Genomic DNA, 22673 nt, shown 5'->3' with positions numbered 1-22673 from the left:
TAACATAATTGTTACAGCTTATTCTGATCACAAACAAACAGGATTCTAGCAAAAAAACAAGAGCTTATTTAATAAGTAATATGAGAAATATGTGTCACAGTAAACAAAACATTACTGTATGCATAAAAAAAACCTCAAGTTGTCTTCTTTACACTTTCTCATGTGCAGGAGAACTTGTCTGTCTTGGCTATTCAGTCTGTCTACGATGCTTCAATGCCTCACCCTTGTAAAGACATGGTGAGAGGGGAAATTCTGCCAAGTGCCTGGATACTGGAACCTGATGTAGTGAATGGAAGAGAGATCACCAGAGTTATTTACATGGCACAGGTAAGATTTTGCGGTATGTCCAACTCTGGCTGTAAAAAGCTGTTACACTTCAGAGGTAGGAAGTAACCAAAGATATTTTTATATCTATATATATATATATATAGATATACACACACACACACATTATAATATATATAAAATACATTATATATATATTATGCTATATATAATAGAAATATATCAGTACATATTTTATATATATATATATGTGTATATATATACTCAATATGTATATATACACTTCCTGGAGCATAGCATAAGAATTGTATTAAGTGACCATAGAATTCACCTCCACCTCATGCCCTGAATTACCGTACATCATGTTAGATAGCAGTTTTAGGACAGTGCTTTTAAGCATATCATCCCATGTTTTTACAGCACCTCAACCTCCATCCTTGGACACCAAGGCTCTTATATAAGTGCTTATTTGCAATTTTAGTATGTTACATTCTCATATGGTTAGTCAGTAACTGATCCATCCAGTGTCAGAGACTGGAGAGTCCTGTCTGCATTTTCATCTTGTTATAGACATACAAGCCCACCTCGGTTATGTTGTTTTCAAAATGCATGGCAATGCTTACTGTTAACTTTCTTCAACAAAAGTCGTTAAATCTGTGCACCTAACAGGTATAGAAGAGAAGTCAAGACAGGGATTGCAGTTAAGAATTAGAAGAGACTGCCATACAGTTATTGCAGTCAGCTGAGAAGTAGGCTGCATTTGATACAGCAGTTCCAAGCACCTAGAAACATCCAGAACAGAACACCATGCTGTACTATTAACTTTAAAGGGCTCAACTTAGAGATAATTTTAAAGAACTAATTCTATTTATAGGTTTTTAGGATACAATTTTTAAAATATTAGCTTTAAATAATTAGTGTATGCCTACGTAATGTATATGCATTTTACAATGTTATATAATTTTATATTGCTCTTGAATTAATACATGTATATGCATTTTCAGCAACACTGTTTCAAACTAGCAATACTTAATCTAAGCTCAAACTCAAAACCAGTGTGGGTGGGAAAGCAATATCAAATATGTCAAGCTTTGAATGTCTATAGAGTATTGGGAAGAAAAAAAGATATAAACCACCTTGCAAATTGCAGCATGAGAGCTATTCCAGGCAGGATAAATGTTTTGTACAAAAATGGGTACAATACGCCCACAACCACATGCCTTTCTTCTACTTTCTACAGGTGGATCTTGGTGCTCCAGCTATCCCAGCAAGGCTCCTGAGTTCCCTTGCAAAGCGCCAGCCTCTGGTCATTGCTCGACTAGCACACTTCCTTGCTAGTTAGCATTTAGAAGAAACCAGAATATTTAAAAGCATGTGAAAGATCATCAAGAGACGCAAGCATCCGTAAGGGTGATGTAAAATACTGGCTCATAAGACAGGCACAGTCAAACCTTACTTGAGGAGTCTCGTTGGTAACTTTGGACTATACAAAGGTACAGTTTAAAAAAAAAAAAAGGATCATTCTAGCAAATGCTGCTTAGAAGAAACCCAGCAAGTTTTTAATGGGGAACCTGTCTTTCTGGAGACAGATGTGGAAGAAATCCCTTTGGAGCAGTTAGGAAGGTGTACTGCCTCTACCCACAGCAGAGGAAGAGAATTCTGTTTATCATATCCAGGATTTTACATACAGAAGTGTATTACTTTGTTTTAGTTTTTGAGGAGTTGTTATAAAGATCAACATTCTCTCTTCAAAAAAGTTTAAGCAGTGGTGAGAAAAAAGCAATGGAAACAATGAAACGCACTAAAAACTGCAAACAGCACACAGGTGGCTTGAGAGCTTTTATAAGTTCTTAAGCAGAAGTGCAAGACTACTTCCTAGTGCTGAGATAAGTATCAAATGCAGAATTCCTCAAACAGTAATGATATAGACCACTTGCCAGGCTGAATGATTTACTTCCCCTTGAAGGGAAGTCAAAAGCAGCACGATATCCAGTAGTCACCCTACAACCTGGTTAGATTTTTCTCAGCTAGTTGGCTGACTACTTCCAGTAGACAGCATAAGGTGTTTCAGATTGCCACTACACTATGCAGCAATAGTGGAAACCACCACACCTCAGGACACAGTTCTACTGCACTGTAGATTTAGGTGCTTTGAAATAGAGAAACCAAACCGACATTTGTAAACAATAAGACTTTGTCATTAATAGGGAATAGTACTGAGTAATCAGCTTGTTGCTAGAATTTCAATCCCGCAAGTGAGTAGCTCCAGCACTTTTCCATAATGGCTTTTTCCACCTGCCTTTCTATACTTAAGCACACCCAAAAGCAGTAAGAATTGAAAATCTAGCGCAGACCACATTCTTACCATCACGCTTCCGTTCACAACATGAACAGCTGTCTTCACAGCAGCGAATCCAGAGTCTCCCCATTCAATTACCTCATTTCTGTTGAACTTTGTCCAACAGTCCTGTTGTTAGGCTTTACATGCTTGGTCACACATTCCAAAAATGAAACAAAACCACAATCAAATATCTAAATAACTTCATTTAGTTCTTCAGCACAACAGTAGAGAATCATTTAGATATCTAAGCAATAAAAGCTGCTATAATATTCTTTCTTTAGCTCAAAAAAAGCCCACATTGTCCAAGAAGCTGTTGCACTTGAAATTTGTTAAGTGAAAAATGTGTATTCAAGCATCCACCTTACCAGAGTCGGCCTCTGCTACTTTAACACACTTACTTTGAGTAAGAGACTTATTTTCCCAGCAGACAATGAAGCTAGTTGTGCTTCTCACCTTTGTGTCACAAGCTGAGATCTACTTTTAACTATATCCTTGCACAGGTGTAATTTTGGCTCTCAGCTTCTATGTTACTTCCTGTCATGAATAGATTAAGTTCTAAAAGAGAAGATAGTAGCTGTTTTAAATTGATATTTAAGAAAATAGCAGTTTTGAGGCATACCAGCGCAAGGCTCTTTCCCCTGCCCTTCCCCAGACTACACCAGGTAGGACAATAGGTTTCACTTATAAATTTGCTTTGCTTTTATCTTTAGGTGGTCCTGGTTAAAAGTTACCACCGCTATATTACCATTCCATTTTGAAGAGACTCAGCCTTTTCTTAAAAACCTGCCAAACTGAGTCATGGCATGGTTCGCTTCAAGCGTTACGCATCTTCCATGGCCCCAGCAGCTGCACAAAAAGACAGCTTTTCACATTTGCAACCTATCATACCTTTTTGTGGGAAGCAAAAATAAAAAAAAAAAGAAGATTGCATAAGGCAATATATAAAAGCCCTAGAAAAAGTGAGTGGAAACTGCAGCACAGGGTATTGGCTTTGGTCCCTGTGCTGCTTCCAACAGATTTCAGGCAGAGGTGAGGGAGGTCTTCATACACTCTACAGGAGATTTGCTCAGTGCTTCGCTTCTTTTCTTTTATTTTGGACATGGCACTAGTGTTAAAGCAGTTTTGTAGGAAAAACATCAAGGGGGACTCCTGTTGGTCAACGATACCAGTGCCTATGAAGGATAATGTCTTATTGTACAGTGCATCAGATGTTTATTTTTATATATACATAAGATTGTTTTTTCTATGTTTACAAATTAAGTTATTTATATATGCTTGTTTTGAAACGTTTTTATATGCTATCAAAGCTAATTTTTATTTTTATCGGTATTAATGTAACTTTTTTTTAATACAATCTTCAATTGATACTAAAAAGCCTATTTATATGAATGTTTTCATTTGCAAATATAACATTTTATGGTACCTGTTAATGTACGGCATTGGTTTGTTTGGAAGGAAGAAATAAAAACCTAGCAGATACCTAATCTGTTAATCTACAGTGGGAAAAACCCAACTTCCTGTAAATTACTGCTGAGCAGTAGATGATCAGACCAAGTGTATTGTACCACCTACTGTTGCATCTCTGCTCTTAATCAAGATTGCTATTTTCATATCCACAATAAATGGTATTTTCTACACAAGAAAAAACATGCACCCTGTGGTATTTTGCTCTAGTTAAGATACCTGCCTATGGAACTGTACTTACACAGGAAGAGGTGCTGTCCAAAGTGGACATTTACACTGGATTAAGGAAAAAACATAAGGGCTAGCTTGTGATATATGTTGTAGGGATCCTACTTCTCCAACTACAAATTTGTGGCACATAAGCCAAGCAGCTAATCACTGCTTAAAATTGGTTTCTGTGACTCCGTGCCCAGTCGAAGCAAAGGGTTTTTTGTTTTGTTTTGAAACAAGGTACTGACTGAAGCGTCTTACTGAGGCTGGTTACAAAGCTCCTGCGACCTGAACATCCATAAGGGAGTTAATACAGTTCAATTCATCTCTCAAAAGATAATGCCGAATAGTCTGCAGTAGGAAAGACCGAGTCAAGGAAGGCTGCACACTCTTACCTAAGTCTGCCATGAACTCTTGTCCCTACTGTCCCCCCCAGTGCTATGCAATTGTTTCTAAGGCTGGCTATAAAGTCATGTGTCTGCCTTTACATAGTAACCACAGAATGCCCAGGAACTGTATTAACTGCACGAAGCTGCAAGAAAATAGAAAGAGATATTTCTTACCTGCTGCTTCCCACTGAAGAACTGAATTCTGCCCAACAGGGCACAGCTGTGCACTCTGGGAGTAGTAAACTGGTCCTCAGGCTTGGCCACCTTTCAAAGGACAATTTCCAGGCATGTTGTGTTAGAGAAGGATAATTCAGGTATGTTGAGTTTGTGAAACCAGTACCGGCTAGGGTATCTATGCAAAGAGTTTTATATATAATACCCAAATAAAGTCAGTTCTAGAGACGAGAACACATTTTTATCATTATTGATTCAACCTTCTCCCTCCATCTCCCATCATGTAACAATATATTATATTTCAGTATAAGCAAAGCAATAGTACGCAGGCCAGAAGTTACTGTATGTTCTCTGCACAACGCTTCGTGGCAACGTACCTTTCTGCACCTTACCCCAGTACACAGAGGTTGTATATCACCAGCTTGGACACAAAACAGGACATTTAATCATGTTTATTATGACAAACAACAACTTCAAGTGAGGGCTGCAGCAAAATGTCACATAATAGCCTCGGGGAGCAGGTATGGAATGATATGGTATATTTGCTACTTCCTTTTGTATTACCATGCCCTTACCATATGCACAGCATGCCTACTTTTAGGAAACCTCTGCTTCATTCAGGTCATTAAAAAAAATCCCTAAAAAAGGCACAGTGATGGCACATGCTGTAGCTTTCAATACAATGCTTAGTCACCAAATCAAGAAAATCTCAGTACAGTTCAGACTGACCTTCCTCTGTGGTTTCTCTCTCCATGTCACAGTTTAACAGAAGTAACAGTTCTACCTAATTAGTCCTGGTTGTGTTTTGCCTCAATTGACTCAGATGCTTTTTCCCATTTTATACACGAAAGCGGTAAAGTAGCAAGAGAAAGAGCACTGGGCTTCACTTTGTCCAAAACACAGTATTTCTTTCTGACAAACCAGCATTAACATCACACAGCTAGACGTGCTAGAGGAAAAAGTGTTCTGTTACAGGAAGAAAATAAAATCCTCAAGAGACATCTACTGAGTAACTAATATTCTGCTAACCACCAGCAGTCCCTACCCCAAACTCCAGTTTAGAGATACTTGGAGGGTGCACGGAAGTCAAACCCTTGGCGAAGATCTATCCACAAAGGCAGGAAGTGCCCTCTGGCCTTCACAGAAAGGATTCCTCTCAAACCAGCTCTCCAGAGGATGTCACACTGCTTTTTCACTACATTTTTTGTCTGGTCTTCCAGGCTGTAGTTTTCTTGCTGGAGCATTTCCTGTCTGATAAAACTCAAACTCAAGGCAAGGATTATAAACAACAGCGAATAGCAGCTACACGCCATTTATGTTCACATACTTTAAAAAAAGTCTTAAAAATACTGCCATCTGCCTTCAGTAAAAAATATAATCAGATATTTCCTCCCTTATTTCTATTAAAAAACCCAGGAAATTACAAGTTCCATTTCCATCAAGAGATGGAAAAAAACTTAAGCATCTACATCCTTTAAGAACAATATCATCAATGTTCTGGTGTATATATTTAATATGGTTTTACTTTTAAAATGAGTCTTAAAAAAATTAAAATCAAACCTCTGAAATTGAGCTTACAGTGAAAAATAAATATAGGCTCATCTCCATGTCGTACGGGTTTACTTTTTCCCTCCCCTGACAGTACAGTCTGTTAAAAGACAGGAAGAGAAGAGCCAGCTACCAGGCATGCTCTGGTCACAGAGTAACTTGTCCACTTGAACTGAGCCCTGGGTTTGGCCACAGTACAAATACAAAAGTGTTGGTGAGTCTAAAAAACGGCTGCTCTGAGCCATGATCAAGGTGCTTAAGGGATTTCTGACTTGGCGATCCACTTGCTGATGTGAATCCTTCAGCATAGTCACCACTGCAAAGTGTCTGTGAGCAGAAAGACCAGTGCAGTTTTTGCACAGATCTCTCATGCGCAGTATTCTCCCAGCAAGGGCCTCACAACGCATTCAGAAACACTAAAAAATCCATTTGCATCTTCATTAGTACTTTCTTTAATCCTCAGAGTCCTTCTCCACTAACTTTGTGCTGTCACGGTACCTAGTGATTGTCTTGTCAGTTCACGAGGGTTAGTCCTGGGCTCTTCTATACGATGTTCTGATGTAAATACTCGGGACAGCATTTCCAGTTCTTTTAGGAAATCCTGCAACAAATGGATACAAACCAGAGAACCTTTATTGGCAAGTGTCAAAGAGGCTTCTTATTTTTAGTAGAAAAGGTTACAACGTTAAACATGTCGATGGTTGTCCAGAGCAAAATCTGAGGCTACAACACTGACTGTAAGATGAACGCCTGTAGGCCAGCACGTTCAGTTCTTACCCCAGACCCTCACCCTTCTCAGAAAAAGACCACGTCACACTTTAGATGGTTAAACACCTCCAATATACAAGTACTCACCACCCACGAAATACAAGCCATTTCACAGCACGGCGCTTGGGCTGTTTCCTGCATTTTGGCTTTTTCTAGAGTACTCCTCTCCCTTTCTGGCGGTGGGAGGCAAAGAGGTCTGAAGGTAACCCTAGTCAGCTGTGCCCGTTCCCAACACGTCATTCTCAGTCAGAGCACAGCGAACACATCCAAGCCGGAACAAGAGCTGGTAACTGAGCCAGCTGGTCTCCAAGTTGTTTTACAATTTTCTTGGAAGTGTTTCCACTGCACTGGACATCCTGACATTCACACCAGGACAGATTTCAACCAAGGCACTAGTAACAGTAACAAGGTTGTTGACAGGCAGCCCTGTTGCTGCATTAATCAGGTGGGTTATGGGCCTCAACTACATGAAAGAGATTTACTGTTCTGTACCTTTACTTTTTATTTGTTATTTTGCTTGTTTTGCATCCCTGCCCATAGCAGGGGGGTTGGAACTAGATGATCTTTGAGGTCCCTTCCAACCCAGGCCATTGTATGATTTCACTTGGTATTCACACACATCTAGTTACTTACTGAGGGCCAAGGGAGCTCTCCAAGGCTACGCAAACAACTCTCTATTTCACTGGTTCTCATAAGATCATGTTCTACAAGACCATGAAGCATGAAAAGGAACAAGTCCCACTGCAGAAAAGAAAAAAAAAATATCAACATCTCAAAAAGAAATGGATTTTGTGACTGCTTCCCTATCCCTATACAGTTCATGTCCTGCCTTCCTGGATCAGAACACGGAGGAAAGGAGCGGGAGGAAAAAGCAGTGAGCGACATACAAAATGAGTGAACAGAATTACTCGAGTTCATACACTGTACTCCACCATAAAAATCTCAAAATTTCTAGTCCTCAGTTCCAAAACACACCAAGTATTTCATTCATGCGTGTTCAGGAACAGCTTGAAAAACTCTTATTTATTTATGGTTTTAGCCTGCAACTAAATAGGGCACTTTTCAACTTGGTAGTTGGGGATCTTGTAAGTAACACCCATATGTGTGCAAAAACAAAAGCTGAAAATACAAAGGCAATCAATTACAAAATCGCATGTTCAGTCCTATGATCTCCCAGGCCCAGCTGGTCATCTTGCCAGTTGTTCCTTAATTAATCTATGCCTCCGTAACAGCCCCCAGGAGAAACACAAAACACTGACAAGTGTGTATCCCTCTACCCCCACTCAAACAATGCCAGCTAGACAGCAGACCCAATGCTGCAGGCCTTGCTCACACAAGCCGTCAGTTAACGTGGCAGGCGAGGGAACCGTTAACGTGGATGTATGGGACTGGAGCAGATAACTGGCAGCCCCTCAGAGCTGAACAAGCCCTACCTCCCGCTGCTTGACTTCCGAAAGGTAACCGATGTTCTTCCTGCTGAACATCAGCTGCACAGGAACAGGCGCCCCGAAGTCCTCCTTCCAGACGGAAAGCAGCAGTTTCAGAAGGCCGTATGTGGGATTGCTCTTTACTCGCAGCCTCTCAGAGCTCTTCTCTGGGGCCTTGATCCCAAGACTCAGAGGAACACGATCTGACACTAAGAAAAGGAAGAAAGGTGAACTTCCATACTGCAAATTTGTCTTTTTACATTCGTCTGCCTGGTCCAAAGCACATTTTGTATAGCTCATAACTAAATCACTGAAGTAAAAACACTTAGTAAGTGTAAACCACTGAACTTAAGGGGACTAGAGTTTAGGAACAGGCAAAAACATGAGTTTTAAAACTATACTAAGTATTATTATACAGGAATATACTTATACTGCTCCAAGATAAAGAATGCCACTTGGTTGGCATGCAGCCTGAAGTCCTGACAGAAGACTGACTGAATAGAAGTTGAAATAATGACTAACATTTAATAAAAGAGGACATAGGTGTTACTCCGGAGAAAGAAGAGTAACACAGTAAAACACCATCTGAATCTACAAATAGATTAAATGGTTGTTCATAGCTTTGAGCTGCATATCTCTATACAAGTGAAACTGAAGTTATACAGCATTTAACTGCAGCTAAACACACAGAGAGGGAAGATATTAGGTCTTCCTCGGTACAATTTAACAAAAAGGGGCAGATTTACACCGCTCTCCCCCAGAATGACATTTCACAATATTCAGGCATGGACTGCAGGGTGAACCACAGAAAATCTCCTTAAGAAACTTCTTAAAAAAATAAATAAATAAATTAGAAGGGTGCTCACAGAGAAAGCATCTGCAAGCAGACCACCAGCTCACACTGAGAAAGCTTTGTATTTAACACATTAGACCAAGAGAAAAAAAATGAAAGCGCTCACAGAAGTCACAATACACAGAAAACAAGTTACTCCCATTCTCTAAAAAGAGATGAAGAAATATAATTGCATAATTTATATTCCGGGAAAAAAAGTCTGCTGCAACTTTTCAGAGGCAGAGATACTGAGACACGTATGACATTTAAATGGAGGTATTAATAAAGGAAAAATAATGAAGATGTGAACAAGAACACCAGATATGAAAGACAGTGTCCTTCACAGAATAAGAGTGACCATTCCAATTTGACAGAAAAAAGCCGCAAAGAGGGAAAAATTAGACTTAAAGGCACAAAGAGAACTAAACATACACAAGCTCTAAATAGTGAAATATCTGATCCCAAGGATCTAAGAGAACTTTCATACCACATTTTAGTCTTAAACAGCTTATCATGACTGACTCACCCAGCAAAGAAGCCAACTCAACTGTACACTTTGCCAGCTGCTGTTCTGATGTCGGACACATGAACTAGAAAACACAGAAGAAGTTTTATCTTTGTCCCATCCTGCAAACTGGACAAAACAGAGCTTCACGAGGGATAAAAGAGAGGAGCAGACAATTTACAGCAATGTAATCAGGTGTAATCAGGAGAAAGTCTGAAAGAAAAGAGATCCTGCATGACAAAGGGCTCCACAAAGGCTAGATGTAAGTGCCAGGTGTATCTAGAGTCTAAAAAACGCAATGCAACTTTGTCACATTTGAGCTGAGACAAAAAACATTCAACTGAACTCAACTGTGAGACAAAGCAAACTACAGATTTTACAAGTGTGAAGATGGCTTGAAGCGGTCCAACTTTGTTGTTGCTTTTTTTACTTCTACCTTTCTGCACCGAAGCGTCTGACTCAGTCTTCCCAGCAGGCACTCCAGCCAGTCGTGGTCAATCACTTCACCTTCATCCCGTGGGCCCACAGCAACACAGAGCACATCCTTGACGAAAGAGACAACAGGGATTCACTTACCAAGTCTGCACTTCCATGAACGGATCTTTGGACCTATGACAGAGGTGAAAAATTAAAAGGGAGCTAGGGAAAGACAGCAAGCCAGGAAGTGAACATTATGTACCTTAATCTCGTTGATGATCTGGGAGGGAAATGGGGCACGGTGCTGACAGCCTGGTGGGCAGTCCCTTCTCAACTCCAGAGCATCCTCGCTGGGCAGGGGAAGCCCTGGGACTTTCAGCATTCTGTTGAAGGTTGCCTTCACTTCTCTTTTTATTAGTGCTGCAAAGGAAAAAAGGGAACAAATCCTGTCTGCCTCAGTTCTTCTCTCCAGGGAGGCAGACAACTGTTTTCAAATGCTACCCTTACTAGCCTCCTATTCTGAGAGCCACCGTGACTGAGGAACAGCCAGTTCATGCTTTCAAACCCTCCTGACTCTGAGCTCCCATCATATTAATGGCCAGAGCCACAGGTGGGGAGCTACCCATTACCACCAGGTACCAGTGGCAACCCATTTCATTCCCCATCAGAAATGTTTCAGTAGCTTTAATGATCAGAATAGCTAAACCAGGAAGCAATGCCAAAGCAGAATGCCGAATCAGCATGACCATACCAGTTGAACCACTGTGCCCACAAAAGACATATGTGTTGTACCAAAATAAATTTTGAGCAGCATCCAAAACACTGAACTCCTGCTGCTGAAAACGGTGCTGGATATTCCTTCCCAAATTCTTGGCATCACCTCCTGAAACAATGGGTTTTGAGAGGTTCTGAAGAGTTGCCAGAGCACTACTACAGACTAAAAGGAATACAGTCACCTGCAGCCTGCTGAAAACATACCCAGTCAGAGAAGTGTTTGCTTTGAAGAAGTTCAGAAGTTCTCTGTACATGGGGACCATAACATGGCTTGACGGAAGCTGACTGTATCCTGTATCTGAAGTGCTATGACAACTTCAGATGGGATATTTTCAGAAGCTTTCCACAGCATTCATTCTCACCATCCTAACAGTCTCCATAACTAAAAATCACAAGGGCCAAGCTTGAAAAAAACCTGAAGAAGATTCTTGGAGCTGGAAATCACTCCTCTTATTCCTAAAGAAGGAGGGACAGAGCAACTGCATGCTTCCCACTAAAAAAAAAAAAAGTGAGAGTCCTTTTCTTTTTCTTTACCCTTGAGTACTTCATGACACTAGAATAAACTTCTACTCCTTGATCTCAGAGAGAGTACAATATACAGGTTAGAAGCCCAGTTCCAGGTAAGGAAACTCACCTGCAATGTTGGCAGAAAGCCAGCCACAGGCCTTCTCAGTAGCTAGTTCCACTGCAATGTCTTCCGCACTATTCAAAACCTTTGCAGGGAGGATAACAAGTGATATACTGCCAGTCACAACATCAATAATCAGTGAGGAATCAGAAGTCTAGAGGGAAAGGGCTTAATATGGTCATGCAACATTTAACCAGAGCACCACCATCTCTGGGGGAGCTGCTACTCTGAGCACTAGGACAAACCCATTTTGACTTCCCAAACCCCATCAGCACCATACAAATACCCTCAACTCTTTGTGAAGTTTATTCTAAACCAAAAGCATTATCCTTGCAAGATGAATGCAATTTACCTACCACTCTAGTTTCAACAATTAGCTATTGGTTAGAGCATCACTGTAATGAGAACATCCGAGACAGCCTGGCAGAGGTGACTCTCCTTAGATGTCAGCCTCTACATCAGGGCATCGACAGATTCCATTGTCCTAAGCTATTAAGTGATAAGTGAAGCAGCAACAGAAAAACATTAACAATCCAGATGCACAGTCAAGGTCTTTAGTGAGTTTTAGTGAAAATACATACTGCTGCAGATGTTTCTTCTGGCAATAACACCCTTACCGCCTCAGGACCTTTTTTTTTGCAAAATCTGCAAGAAAAGAAAGAATACGTGCCTCAGTATTAGTCAAAGTTCTTGGACAACAGTCAGAAGTTCATTACTGTAGGAATTTTCACATGCTCTCTTACAGTCAAAACTAGTTGGAAGACTGCAGTGAAGTATGTCAAACCAAAAGAACCAGATAAGGAAAAATCAGTTACAAGCCCCAAGGCTGCAACGTTCAGTTTCCAAAGAAGGGAAATATAATAACTGCAGTGGATGCCTGTTTGGAGCTGGATGCAGAGGGACACAGAGCACCTTTATTCCTTCCTACAAATACGGCATTAACTGGCTGGAGGCACAGCAGACAGTCACCCTAAGAAGAGCAGAGGTCAGGGTTTATAATTACCAGAACCTGAGCAAGACAGGCCAAGCCGAATGAGGCTTATAGATTCCACAATAAGAAGAGAAGGGAAGGCACAAGTTTAAATAACTTTTCCTCCTTACTCTCTGCCTTTGATGAGTGCCTGGGCCCCTTCCTCATACAGATGAGCGCACACCTCTTCAAGCAGCTTGTCGTGATTAGCATCCTCCTCCTTCACTTTATCCTGCAACATGACTTCAGCCCTTTGAACCAACTCTGCTACCAGTGTTGCCCTGTGAAAATAAAGAATAAAGAAATTCAGACACACTGAAATTGATAGAAGAAAAAATGCACACTAACTGAAACCAGCTGTTTGCCCCATTTCAGGAGGGTGTCTGTCTTTCTCAGAGAGAGATGCAACTAGCCACTCTGCTAGAAGAGAAAGAAGAATCACTGTGTTCACTACTACACCATTTCCTTGCTCTTTTTGACATGGAAACAAAACAGCAAATAGAGATCTCAGAATAGTACTAAGACTCAAGAGTCAAAAGCTTTTAAATATTAATAGAAACAGATAGTTACAGGTAACTTTTGTGGCACCAGTACTTTTACAATCAGTGGTTAGTGGTCAGAAATTCAGAGATGTCAACAGCAGCCCACTACAACCAGTGTTCCTCACAGGCTGATACTATTTAATGTCTTCGACAAGTTGGACATGGGACAGAGCCAATCCTCAGCAAGTTAATGAACGGCATGCTGGAGAGCAGGACTTCCTTTCTGAAGGACCCTCACAAGCTGAAGAAATGGGCTGACATCGGTGGTGACTCTGTATGCCTGTAATGGGCATACAGGCTGGGGTGTATCGGCCAGGGAGCAGCTCTGCAGAAAAGGATCTGGGTTCCACACAGACAGGCTGAACAAGTCAGCAGAGTCCCACGAAGGGCAGCCTAATGCTGGTCTGACATTACCAACAGTGCAGCCTGCAGGTCAAGGGAAGTTACTGCTCCCCTCACCACTGTGAAGCTGCACCTGATACCACCACTAAACTGGGATGATGGAACTCACGGCCTACAAGGAGAGACTGGGTAGCCAACTTCATTTAGCCTGGAGAAGAGAAGGTGAAGTGGGAACAGAGGGATATGTTCTTAAGTCACAGAACAGATAACCAGTACTTACTTGATGTGCTTAACACAGTTGGATCCCACCCTCTCTGCCACAAATTCAACTGTTCTCCGCAGGGAGGGAGGCTGGTTGTGGAAGAAGGCCTGCTCCAACTCCACCTGTTCAAGAGAAAAGTGCCACAATTGATTAGAACACTCCACTCAGATCCTCCTCTTCACAGGAGTGGACAGAACTACCGTATGTAAGTGAGCTAAAAGGCAGACAAATTACATATACTAGAATATTCTGCTACTGTAACATTCAGCACCTCTATAGGATACATTTTCCCTATTTTTTTCCTAAGCTGAAGCTCATCATCAGTGTTTATGAAACTACGAAAACAAATGACTAGTAAAGAGAAGAATGGGAGAGTTCTGGCAGCTCCTATGCAGTTCTTATCTTCTGTGGAATGCATGGCTAAAGTCTAACTAAAAGCAGCCTACGAGAAGTGTACTAACATTTTATGTAAAAAAAGAGAGAGAGAGGCTAATTGTTCTGATTGCAAGAATGTTTACTGAATTTCTCTGGATTTCAACACTCACATGGTAATCCAGCCACACGATTTAACCAGAATAATGAGAAGTAAGAATACTTGACTATCAAACACAACTTTCCCTGTTGTCCAGGCCCATACTTTTCTTTCCCAAACACCAGGATACCACTGTGTATCCCACGCAGGCAATTCCTCCCACCCTGTTTCCACTTGTGACTCCCTAATTTCATTACCTGCAGTTTCCGTTGTGTGACAGAAGTCTTGGGTGCCAAAGACTCTGCAGCTGTTGGAGTGATTTTCCTTATAAAGCCACCATTTTTTGCTCCGCTACCAGCCACAAAAGAGGCAAGTAATTTCCGCAGCTCACCTGCACAGAAAAACATGCACCATCCCCATAAGCAACGGAACAAATCAAAAACTCAGAGAATTCCACGTTGTCAGTCCCGCTTCCAGAGCATATTCTCTCAGCTTCTCTGAAAGCTGAAGTTTCAAGAGAGCAAACAGGCATCCCACCCATCTAACTAGCAGGGCAAGGCTCCAAAGATAAAACAGGCTTCCAAAAAGCTCCCTGGCATGTGGGGGCTTGTTCAGAAGGATCACGGAGCAGCCATCGCTATGGATCCCTTTTTAACACAGGGAGCAGGAATCATAAAAAAAAAATACAAGGGCAATAAGACAAGCAGAATCACACAAAATCTTAACAGGATCAGAAGAAAACAACAGGGGAAAAGCCTGAAGATGAGTACAACCCCTAGAAGCTTTGATGATGGAAGAACATCTGGGTTAACATACGTTTTTCCTAGCAGCTAAGTCCCAAGAAGCAGAACAGCACTCCACCATCTGGCACTCTGTTCTCTACACATAAAGGTTTCACCAACAACAATCAGATCTCAGGAAAAAGATACCTCAGACGACAACCTGACAAAGCATCAGACAAAAAGGATTCTTCCCCTCTGCCTCAGCAGCAGAAATATGCTCAAGGGTCAAGACATTCCTCACAACACAGACTACACTATACCTAGGATGGAAAATTTGTACATTTACCCCTTATTGTGTTTCCCTCCAGTCGGTGAAGAATGAGCTCCCCCTTTCCTCTGTATTCACTGTCTGTAGGTGAGCTATCCTGACTATGCAGCCTCCCTCCCCCAACTTCACCAGATAACTATTCTCAGCTGCAGGCTCTTTAATCAAGGTTCACTTACACACAGCTGAGACCTGAGGCTGTGAGGAGGGCTAAGAAAGACAATCCAAGGACTCACAGTTCTAGAGAATGCTAGGACAAATATCAATAAAATACTCACCAAGGTAGGGACAGCAGGTATAAAGTAACTGCTGATCCACCAAGGGCACAGAGTCCTGGTGAGAAAATGAAGGAAAAGCTGAAGCAACACAGCAGGAAGGAAATCCTATACACATGGTCACATGCAGGTTTCAGAACGGAAATAACTAGATTCCAAATTCACAGTAAAATTCTACACTTGGCAGTCCAAGTGTTCAGACCAGCCCATAATGCACAATCAACTGCTCTACATTCAGTTAGTGTAGCTCAATCCTTGCTTCTGACCACTGTCAAAGCCCAACTGAACCTTGATGATTAGAGAATATAACCAGGACTGTTGACACAGCTGCTATTTGTAAAGAAGAAACCTACCCAGGGAGGAGAATAAATAAGGAACATCTGCTAAGCATTACAACTCCACAGGTATCTTCTCTCAGACTTGCTAGAACACCAGCTATGGAGTAGTGTTATCCCAATATTACACAGTGCAACCAGAGGCATGGAAGGAGAAACAGCTTTCAACCCCATCCACATGGGCAGTATATACTGTGCTCATCTGCAAAATAATCAGCTCTGCATCTCATCTCTGCCACTGAAGAGACAATGCTAAACAGAATTTTCTAATGAGAACAAACATACACATATGTCTTCGCAAATATACTGCTGATTTTTCACAGAATACCAGCTGTTCTCTTGCATGTCTGGGAGTGACCTAAAACACCACACATGCTACAAACTCAGCTACTTCTCTGATGGCTTAAACTATTTTCAGTTTATTTACCCTTTATCATGCAACTGGTAAGCAGGTGACAGCAAAGATCACCATCTTGCTTTTATAGACCCATCTTATTATTTCTGTTGTGTTCATCATTACTGTAACTCATCTCTGGGAAGAGCTGCAGTTTTATCAGCTCACCTTGTACTGGGATAATCAATGAGCAGGAAAACAGCATCTGATCCTCCCACAAAACTTGCCACCTACTCTGCAAGCTCTTGCTGCAGTTGGCCTTTGCCTGACAAAAGCCACTGAGCTCTTAACACACGTAGTTTACAATCCAGAATGCAATGCAATCTAGCCACTTGGATAAATTGGAGCATCGCATCCGTTGGCCTGTATATTCGCTGCTCAATGCAGTTGCACTGAAGCTGAGTTCTTGATATTATCTTAAACTCCTGAGGCCATTGTAAGCCTGCTCTCATCCACAGATTCAGAGGGCCTGCTGCTGCACTAACTCACCAAAGCCTGAGCAGACGTCACAGTATCCACCATCACTCCCTCCTGCCTGACATCAGTGGCAAAAAACAACTCTTCAGGGACCGATGGAACCTGAAACAGAAACCCCAGTAGGTACAACCCAAACAGCAGTCAATAACTTGAACCATTTCTGATAGACAGTAAAATCTTCCACCCACAAAAATAATAAAGATCATAAAGAGATACATAAAGAGATTTTTCCCCATAAAATTAAAGATTTTGTTTGATCACATGCCACCTTTCTAACTGTCCCCATATGGTATCTTTCACCATTCCAGCAAGTTCCTGCTAACAAGTTACCTTACTTCCAAAGGAAGGAACAAAAGGATTTTAAAAGTTCATCGCATACCATCTCTTTATCAGATAAAAATTTCCCCTTTTATTCAAGGATGTCAGCTAACGCTCCACCTTTGTGACAAGAGCTTCCAAGTTCTAACAGGAATTTACTGTCAGTGCTTACAACGATGCAGGTTTAAGGACACAATGTGTTTCAGCAGCAATTAGAATTCCTACTGGGAAAAAATGCTACTTCACACAATTTGACTACAGCAAAGTAATTCTCCATTAGAACACGGAGGATAGTTTGAACCCCAAACAAATTTTAAAAATACAAAACAAAATGAAACATCACAACCTAGTATTTTCAAGTGTTTTAATTTATTTCAATACTATCTTCTATTGAGTTCTGTACTCTGCTGTTTCTTCAAGGAAGAGCTGTGTGCACACAGGAGACTCTACCTGAAAAAGCCATCCCAGAACTGCAAGAATCAGCAGCTTGTTCAGGAAACTCATCTCCTTATCTTCAGAAAGGACCATTAACCTGCCATGCAGAAAAAGCAAACAGAGACAGTATTAGATTTCACTAGCGCAATTTTCATTAACAAAAAAAAAATCCCAAACCACTCAGTTTCTGATAATACTATTTGTAACCATGTTCACATTCCCTACTCGTCTACCAACAGAGTGGAGAGCAAGTTCTACCCTTTTGCATGTACCCATCTGAATAACATGCTACTTTAATGTCGGCAAAGCCATTGCTAAGTAACTCTCCAGAATGTGCTTCAAATTTTCCTCATGTATATAAGCAAAAAAAGTGGAGCATTATTTAGGCATGGGAGATGCTATGGGCTTAAGGCTTAAATTCAACGTTTAAAATTTGCAACTGCAGAGGTAGAGTGGGTGAATGGGGATTTAAAGAATGTTTACTTGATGAAAGAACATATTTAAATCAAATATTATTCTCTAAGTTTAGACTGTGCTCCTTTTGCAGCTTCATGTAAGATAAAAAATGCTCATGATTTGCACCAAAAAAGGTATTTTCTTAAGAATCTCAAACTAGGGCCAACGTGCACTCTCAAACACTAGGTACTTCTGAACTAAGCAAGAAAACATTTACACAAGAGTTCTTGAACTGATATACTTTCCCAGGCTCTTACCTGTATACCTGCAGCAAGAGACAAAATACTTTCCTATAGTAATCAAGGAAAGGAGCAATATGATCTGCAAGGGAAAGAAACTCCACAATCCAAGGAACAGTGAGGATAGAACGGTGATCCCGAATAGATTGTCTCAGAAGCTTCAGTACGTCCAGTACAGGCAGGGTCTTAATGAACAAGACAAGTTAAAACAGCAGCTTGAAGTTACCTTTTGATAATTACAGAAAAATCTTTTTCTATATCATGACTTTTCCTTCTAGGATTTCATCTTCTCTACAAATAGGAGCTGACTTTCTGGCTAATGAAAACATTTCTCTACACACCAGCAGAGGTAGAAAACACACTATGACGGCAACCAGAGGTCCTACTGGGACTTCCAAAGAGAAGGCTGTAAGGCTATAAGCATGACTATGTGCAAGCGGAGTCAAGGTTTAACCCCTGCCTCCTTGCATTCAGTACATCACACTGGCAGGAGGTGGGCGTGAAACTAACAAAAACTTTCCTGGTAGCTGGATTTCACACTACAAAGACAAGTCTTAGCTAGGTCAGAGTTCTGCTATGACAGTCCCAGATTAGCAGAAATAACAGAAGACTGAGTACCTCACTGTCAGTGCATTGCTCCCTCTTTTCTACATCATGCCAATTCCTCTGTTCTCTGTTCCCAACTTCAGAATATATGATAGGGGCACAGAACAGTGTAACATCTTCCCAGGAATCATTGGCTTGTTCTGAACAGGCATGACTCCTTGGGTGAGGAAACCTGACTGTCAAACAATAGTCCACATTAGACTTTTTTTTAAATGTTTGGTTTCTTACTTGGTTTCTTAATGCTACTGCAGAGTCTTGCAGGTCTCTAGTTGGCTGTTCCACAGTGCGATATGGCAAGAAAACAAGAAACCCCAGGAACTTGGCGAGGAGCCTCAGGCTTAGTAAGACCACAGTAAAACGCTTCTTTTCATCCTGAAATGAAAAAAGTAAGCTGGGGCAATGTCATCCTAAACTGGCAAAGCCATTACCTACACTAAACTTCCAATCCCTTCATGGAAAAAGGGTGGCCACATAGCTTCATCAGTGCTTTTAATAAAGGCTTCAAAAGGCGTATTTGTCAGGCATATTTCAAATTGGTTCTGCCTCCACTGCTTCACTTACTGTAAGAAATTAATGCAAGAGCTTTCTAGAACAAGAAGCTGCTCAGTCACATCTTCGTATTAACAACTTTGGGGACAAAGAGAACTGACCTCATGATGCCTCTTTTATACTATTACTGCTCTGCGAGTTTTCGTGAAGCTTTCGCTGCTACTTTGCTAACAGTCTACAAACTATGACACCTGTGATAGGTACAGGTGAATAAAGGAACATCTAAACAGGCATCACTACAAATTAGTTCTAACTAAAGTCTTTCTGTGTGGAATAGTAACAAGGATCTATTGCAATTGAATGCAACAATTAAACTCAGTTACTTCATTGATGAAACAGATTTAGCACGGGTACTAACAACCTGAAATAAGGCTCCCTCACAGGAGATCGCTTTTCAAACTAGGGTGCATTATCTCTTCAGACACAGTTCTATGAGGCATCCTGAAGCACACAAGTAAATGGAAAGGGGCTCGGACATCCCTACGTGTTGCAGAGCCATGATAAAATCAAATGAAGAAGCTCTTGTCCTATAAATACAGTGTGGGAAGCTCCAAATTACTTGCAACCAAAACAATTGTTTGGGTACAATATCAGTTCAGGGAAACTGCCAGATATGTCTGTGAAAAAAAAAAAAAAAGCTTACCTGTTCATCCATATCTGCTTCCCCATCACTGTGCTCATGCTCTACCAGAGTAAGGCCATCTAGTTCAAGTATCTTCAGGCACAGGCTATCCACCAGGTGCTGATTGAACTGATAACTTCAGCAAAAGATGATGAGTCAGATTGGGCTGAAAACAGCAGTAAAACCTCAACTAACACACCACAAAATTTCAAGCTGGTGTCTTGAGTTTATCAAGCATCAGATGGCAACCAAAGTAACTGACTGACTGGCAAGAAAACAATGACAAAACTAGTAGTGGCTGACCACCTTTTCCACTCATGTTCCTTGGAACAGATGCTATTTAGCAAGTCCCAGCAAAATGTTAAAGATATGGATCTGTCCAAACAGGAAGCTGTAAAGTAACTGAACTTAGATAACTTAGATCCAAACCTCCCCTCTATCACAATGCATCCATGCTGTGGACTGTGGAAAAACTCATTCCAAAAAAAAAAAAAATGAAACTGGCTTCATCCTCTAACTCTTTGGCTTCATGCACTACTGCACGAGGAATGTTTGGACAATCCAGTGCCCTTGCTATAGAGCACTGTACTCCTTGGCACTGGTAAATGCTGGTGGCCTGTGACAAGATACTGTGCTTTATAGAAGGAAGGTTATTACCATCTAGCCTGATGTAGCACTCTATGCCCCGGACAGAACCTATTAACATGTTCACTGGTCAAGGACACTATGTGTGGTATTATGCAGTTTTAAATCATTCCTGATATGCTCTGCCTGGGTAACTGCTATGTCCAAGGCTCTCAACCCCCTGCTACAAGAGCGACATGCTGGTTTTGCCCCCCACACACCCATGCTTCGTCAAGGAAACGGTAACCATGGGCAGCCAACCTTCCTGCGCTGAGGATGAAGTCCCTGAAGAACTGCTGGCACCCTGGGAATGAAGGGGGTGGGCAAGGTCCTCTGATGCTCTGGGGAACTACAAATCTTTCCTGCAACCTCTTCAGACGGCTCAGATTATCAGGACCCAGCATGTTAAGGACATCCTGGTCTGGGGTGTCTCCCCAGCTTGCGCCACCACCAACGGGACCTTTACACATCTTCAGGAGACAGAAAGAGCAGGAAGATGAACGATTTGTAATAAAGCATCATGTCATTTCATTACCCCACATGTTCTCCCTTCCTCATGAGACTTTGTTTTAGGAGGAATCCAAGCATGGCCTTTTCAGCCAGCCCACATAAAAAAGGTCTCTTCTCCTCATGACAAAACATGCTACCCACCTTGGCCAGAAACAGCCTAGAGATTCTGAGAGATGGATGATATGCAACTAACTCAGGCACATCTAGCAGCCAACATCTGGATGTGTGGAGAGAACACCTATCACTTGTACGGTCTTCATGAACTACAGACACAACACTGATGCAAATTCAGACTGGACACAAGAGGAATTTCAATATTCCAACAGCTTGCATCTTCCTGGAAATGCATGTGGGCTAACATTTAAGGGGTTTTTTTGTGTCTATTTTGCTATCCAAAAGAAACCTACCAATAAGCCAGCCACTTATAGAGAGAATACAGTGAAAATTTATACTTCAATCAGAAGCATCCTTTCTTTCTTCATTCCTTCAGCTACAGTGAAGTCAGATGATGCTTGAAACTGGTCGGAAAAACTCCTGTAAACTACAACAGCAATACTATATCAAAAAGAGTCTGTTGGGCTGTTACACAGAACAACCTGAGACTCTTTGCAGGTAGTGTACTCATGTTGCTAAGGAATGGAACTGGGAACCTCTGCATTTTATACATGTTGAAATATATCGTTAACACTTCTAAAAATTAACTGTTCTAAAATTAGAAGCTCACAGTAAATAACCATGAAGAATGAATTCTTACAGCTCATGATGTGCTCAGTGTGCCTTATATATGATAGGGATAAGGGGGTTGTCTATAATTTATCACTGATTTGTATTTCCAGAAAAGAAAGGAAATTCCCTTCCTAAAGACTTGTCTCTCCCAAAAAAAAGTTTCAATAGGAAAACCTCAAACTTGCAAGACAGTTTGTTTTCTCAGGCTGAGGAAGGATCAAATCACTTTTGATGCGTATATTCAAGAAAACAAAAACAAAACCAACTAATTTACCTGGATGAGCTGTTTCTGAAAGAGCCTGGCAAAATGGCTGTGGTTGCAGGTTGCAGACAGGTGAGCCATCATGGCCCTGTGAAGGAAAACATCACAAAATGCTGACTAGATCTCTGAAGTATTAAAAAGTGGTTTAACCCCAAATTACACCGAAAGCACAAAATAACTGCTTTTAAGAAAGCAATCTCCAGAGCTTTTCAAAGGCCACTGCAAAAAGCAACATCTTTATAACCAAGTTTCACAAGCACTGAGCCTGATCTGCTGATCATAGAAACAAAAATTCTCCCTGGATTCTCCCTTAGCACCTGCAGAACACAGCTTTAGAGATAAAAAGACTCTCTTCCTTTCCTGCAATAACGCTGTTATTTAGGAAGACAATTAACTCATTCATCTCCCATTCTCCCCTGTGCAGAGCACTGTGTTGAGAGCCCACGTG

The 22673-nt window shown here is 41.2% G+C and overlaps 2 protein-coding genes across 6 annotated transcripts in view; one reads left to right on the top strand and one right to left on the bottom strand.

Annotated features, from left to right (window-relative positions):
* Nucleotides 1-3550, top strand: part of STARD9 (StAR related lipid transfer domain containing 9) — a 106131-nt gene extending 102581 nt beyond the window's left edge. For all 4 annotated transcript variants that reach the window (XM_048064883.2, XM_048064884.2, XM_048064886.2 and 1 more), the window contains 2 exons: nucleotides 169-327; nucleotides 1526-3550. In XM_048064883.2, coding sequence (XP_047920840.2) covers nucleotides 169-327; nucleotides 1526-1627 — 261 coding nt within the window. In that variant the 3' untranslated portion in view covers nucleotides 1628-3550. The remainder of the gene's footprint in view (nucleotides 1-168; nucleotides 328-1525) is intronic.
* A 1749-nt stretch (nucleotides 3551-5299) lies between these two features.
* Nucleotides 5300-22673, bottom strand: part of CDAN1 (codanin 1) — a 29014-nt gene continuing 11640 nt past the window's right edge. The window contains exons 10-28 of one of the 2 annotated variants that reach the window (XM_048064889.2): nucleotides 22238-22313; nucleotides 20989-21197; nucleotides 20125-20239; nucleotides 19161-19304; nucleotides 18345-18511; nucleotides 17647-17728; nucleotides 16891-16980; nucleotides 15676-15730; nucleotides 14608-14741; nucleotides 13897-14000; nucleotides 12864-13013; nucleotides 12344-12407; nucleotides 11769-11847; nucleotides 10623-10780; nucleotides 10380-10487; nucleotides 9965-10028; nucleotides 8613-8815; nucleotides 7813-7920; nucleotides 5300-7012 (exon numbers count right to left, since the gene is read on the bottom strand). In XM_048064889.2, coding sequence (XP_047920846.1) covers nucleotides 6887-7012; nucleotides 7813-7920; nucleotides 8613-8815; nucleotides 9965-10028; nucleotides 10380-10487; nucleotides 10623-10780; nucleotides 11769-11847; nucleotides 12344-12407; nucleotides 12864-13013; nucleotides 13897-14000; nucleotides 14608-14741; nucleotides 15676-15730; nucleotides 16891-16980; nucleotides 17647-17728; nucleotides 18345-18511; nucleotides 19161-19304; nucleotides 20125-20239; nucleotides 20989-21197; nucleotides 22238-22313 — 2236 coding nt within the window. In that variant the 3' untranslated portion in view covers nucleotides 5300-6886. The remainder of the gene's footprint in view (nucleotides 7013-7812; nucleotides 7921-8612; nucleotides 8816-9964; nucleotides 10029-10379; nucleotides 10488-10622; nucleotides 10781-11768; nucleotides 11848-12343; nucleotides 12408-12863; nucleotides 13014-13896; nucleotides 14001-14607; nucleotides 14742-15675; nucleotides 15731-16890; nucleotides 16981-17646; nucleotides 17729-18344; nucleotides 18512-19160; nucleotides 19305-20124; nucleotides 20240-20988; nucleotides 21198-22237; nucleotides 22314-22673) is intronic. The other variant, XM_066998708.1, reaches the window with a different exon arrangement.

This window comes from Anser cygnoides, chromosome 5, assembly GCF_040182565.1.
Source record: "Anser cygnoides isolate HZ-2024a breed goose chromosome 5, Taihu_goose_T2T_genome, whole genome shotgun sequence".
Classification (NCBI taxonomy): domain Eukaryota; kingdom Metazoa; phylum Chordata; class Aves; order Anseriformes; family Anatidae; genus Anser; species Anser cygnoides.
The sequence above is the reverse complement of the archived record's forward strand: the minus strand, read 5'-3'. Positions and strand labels throughout refer to the sequence as shown.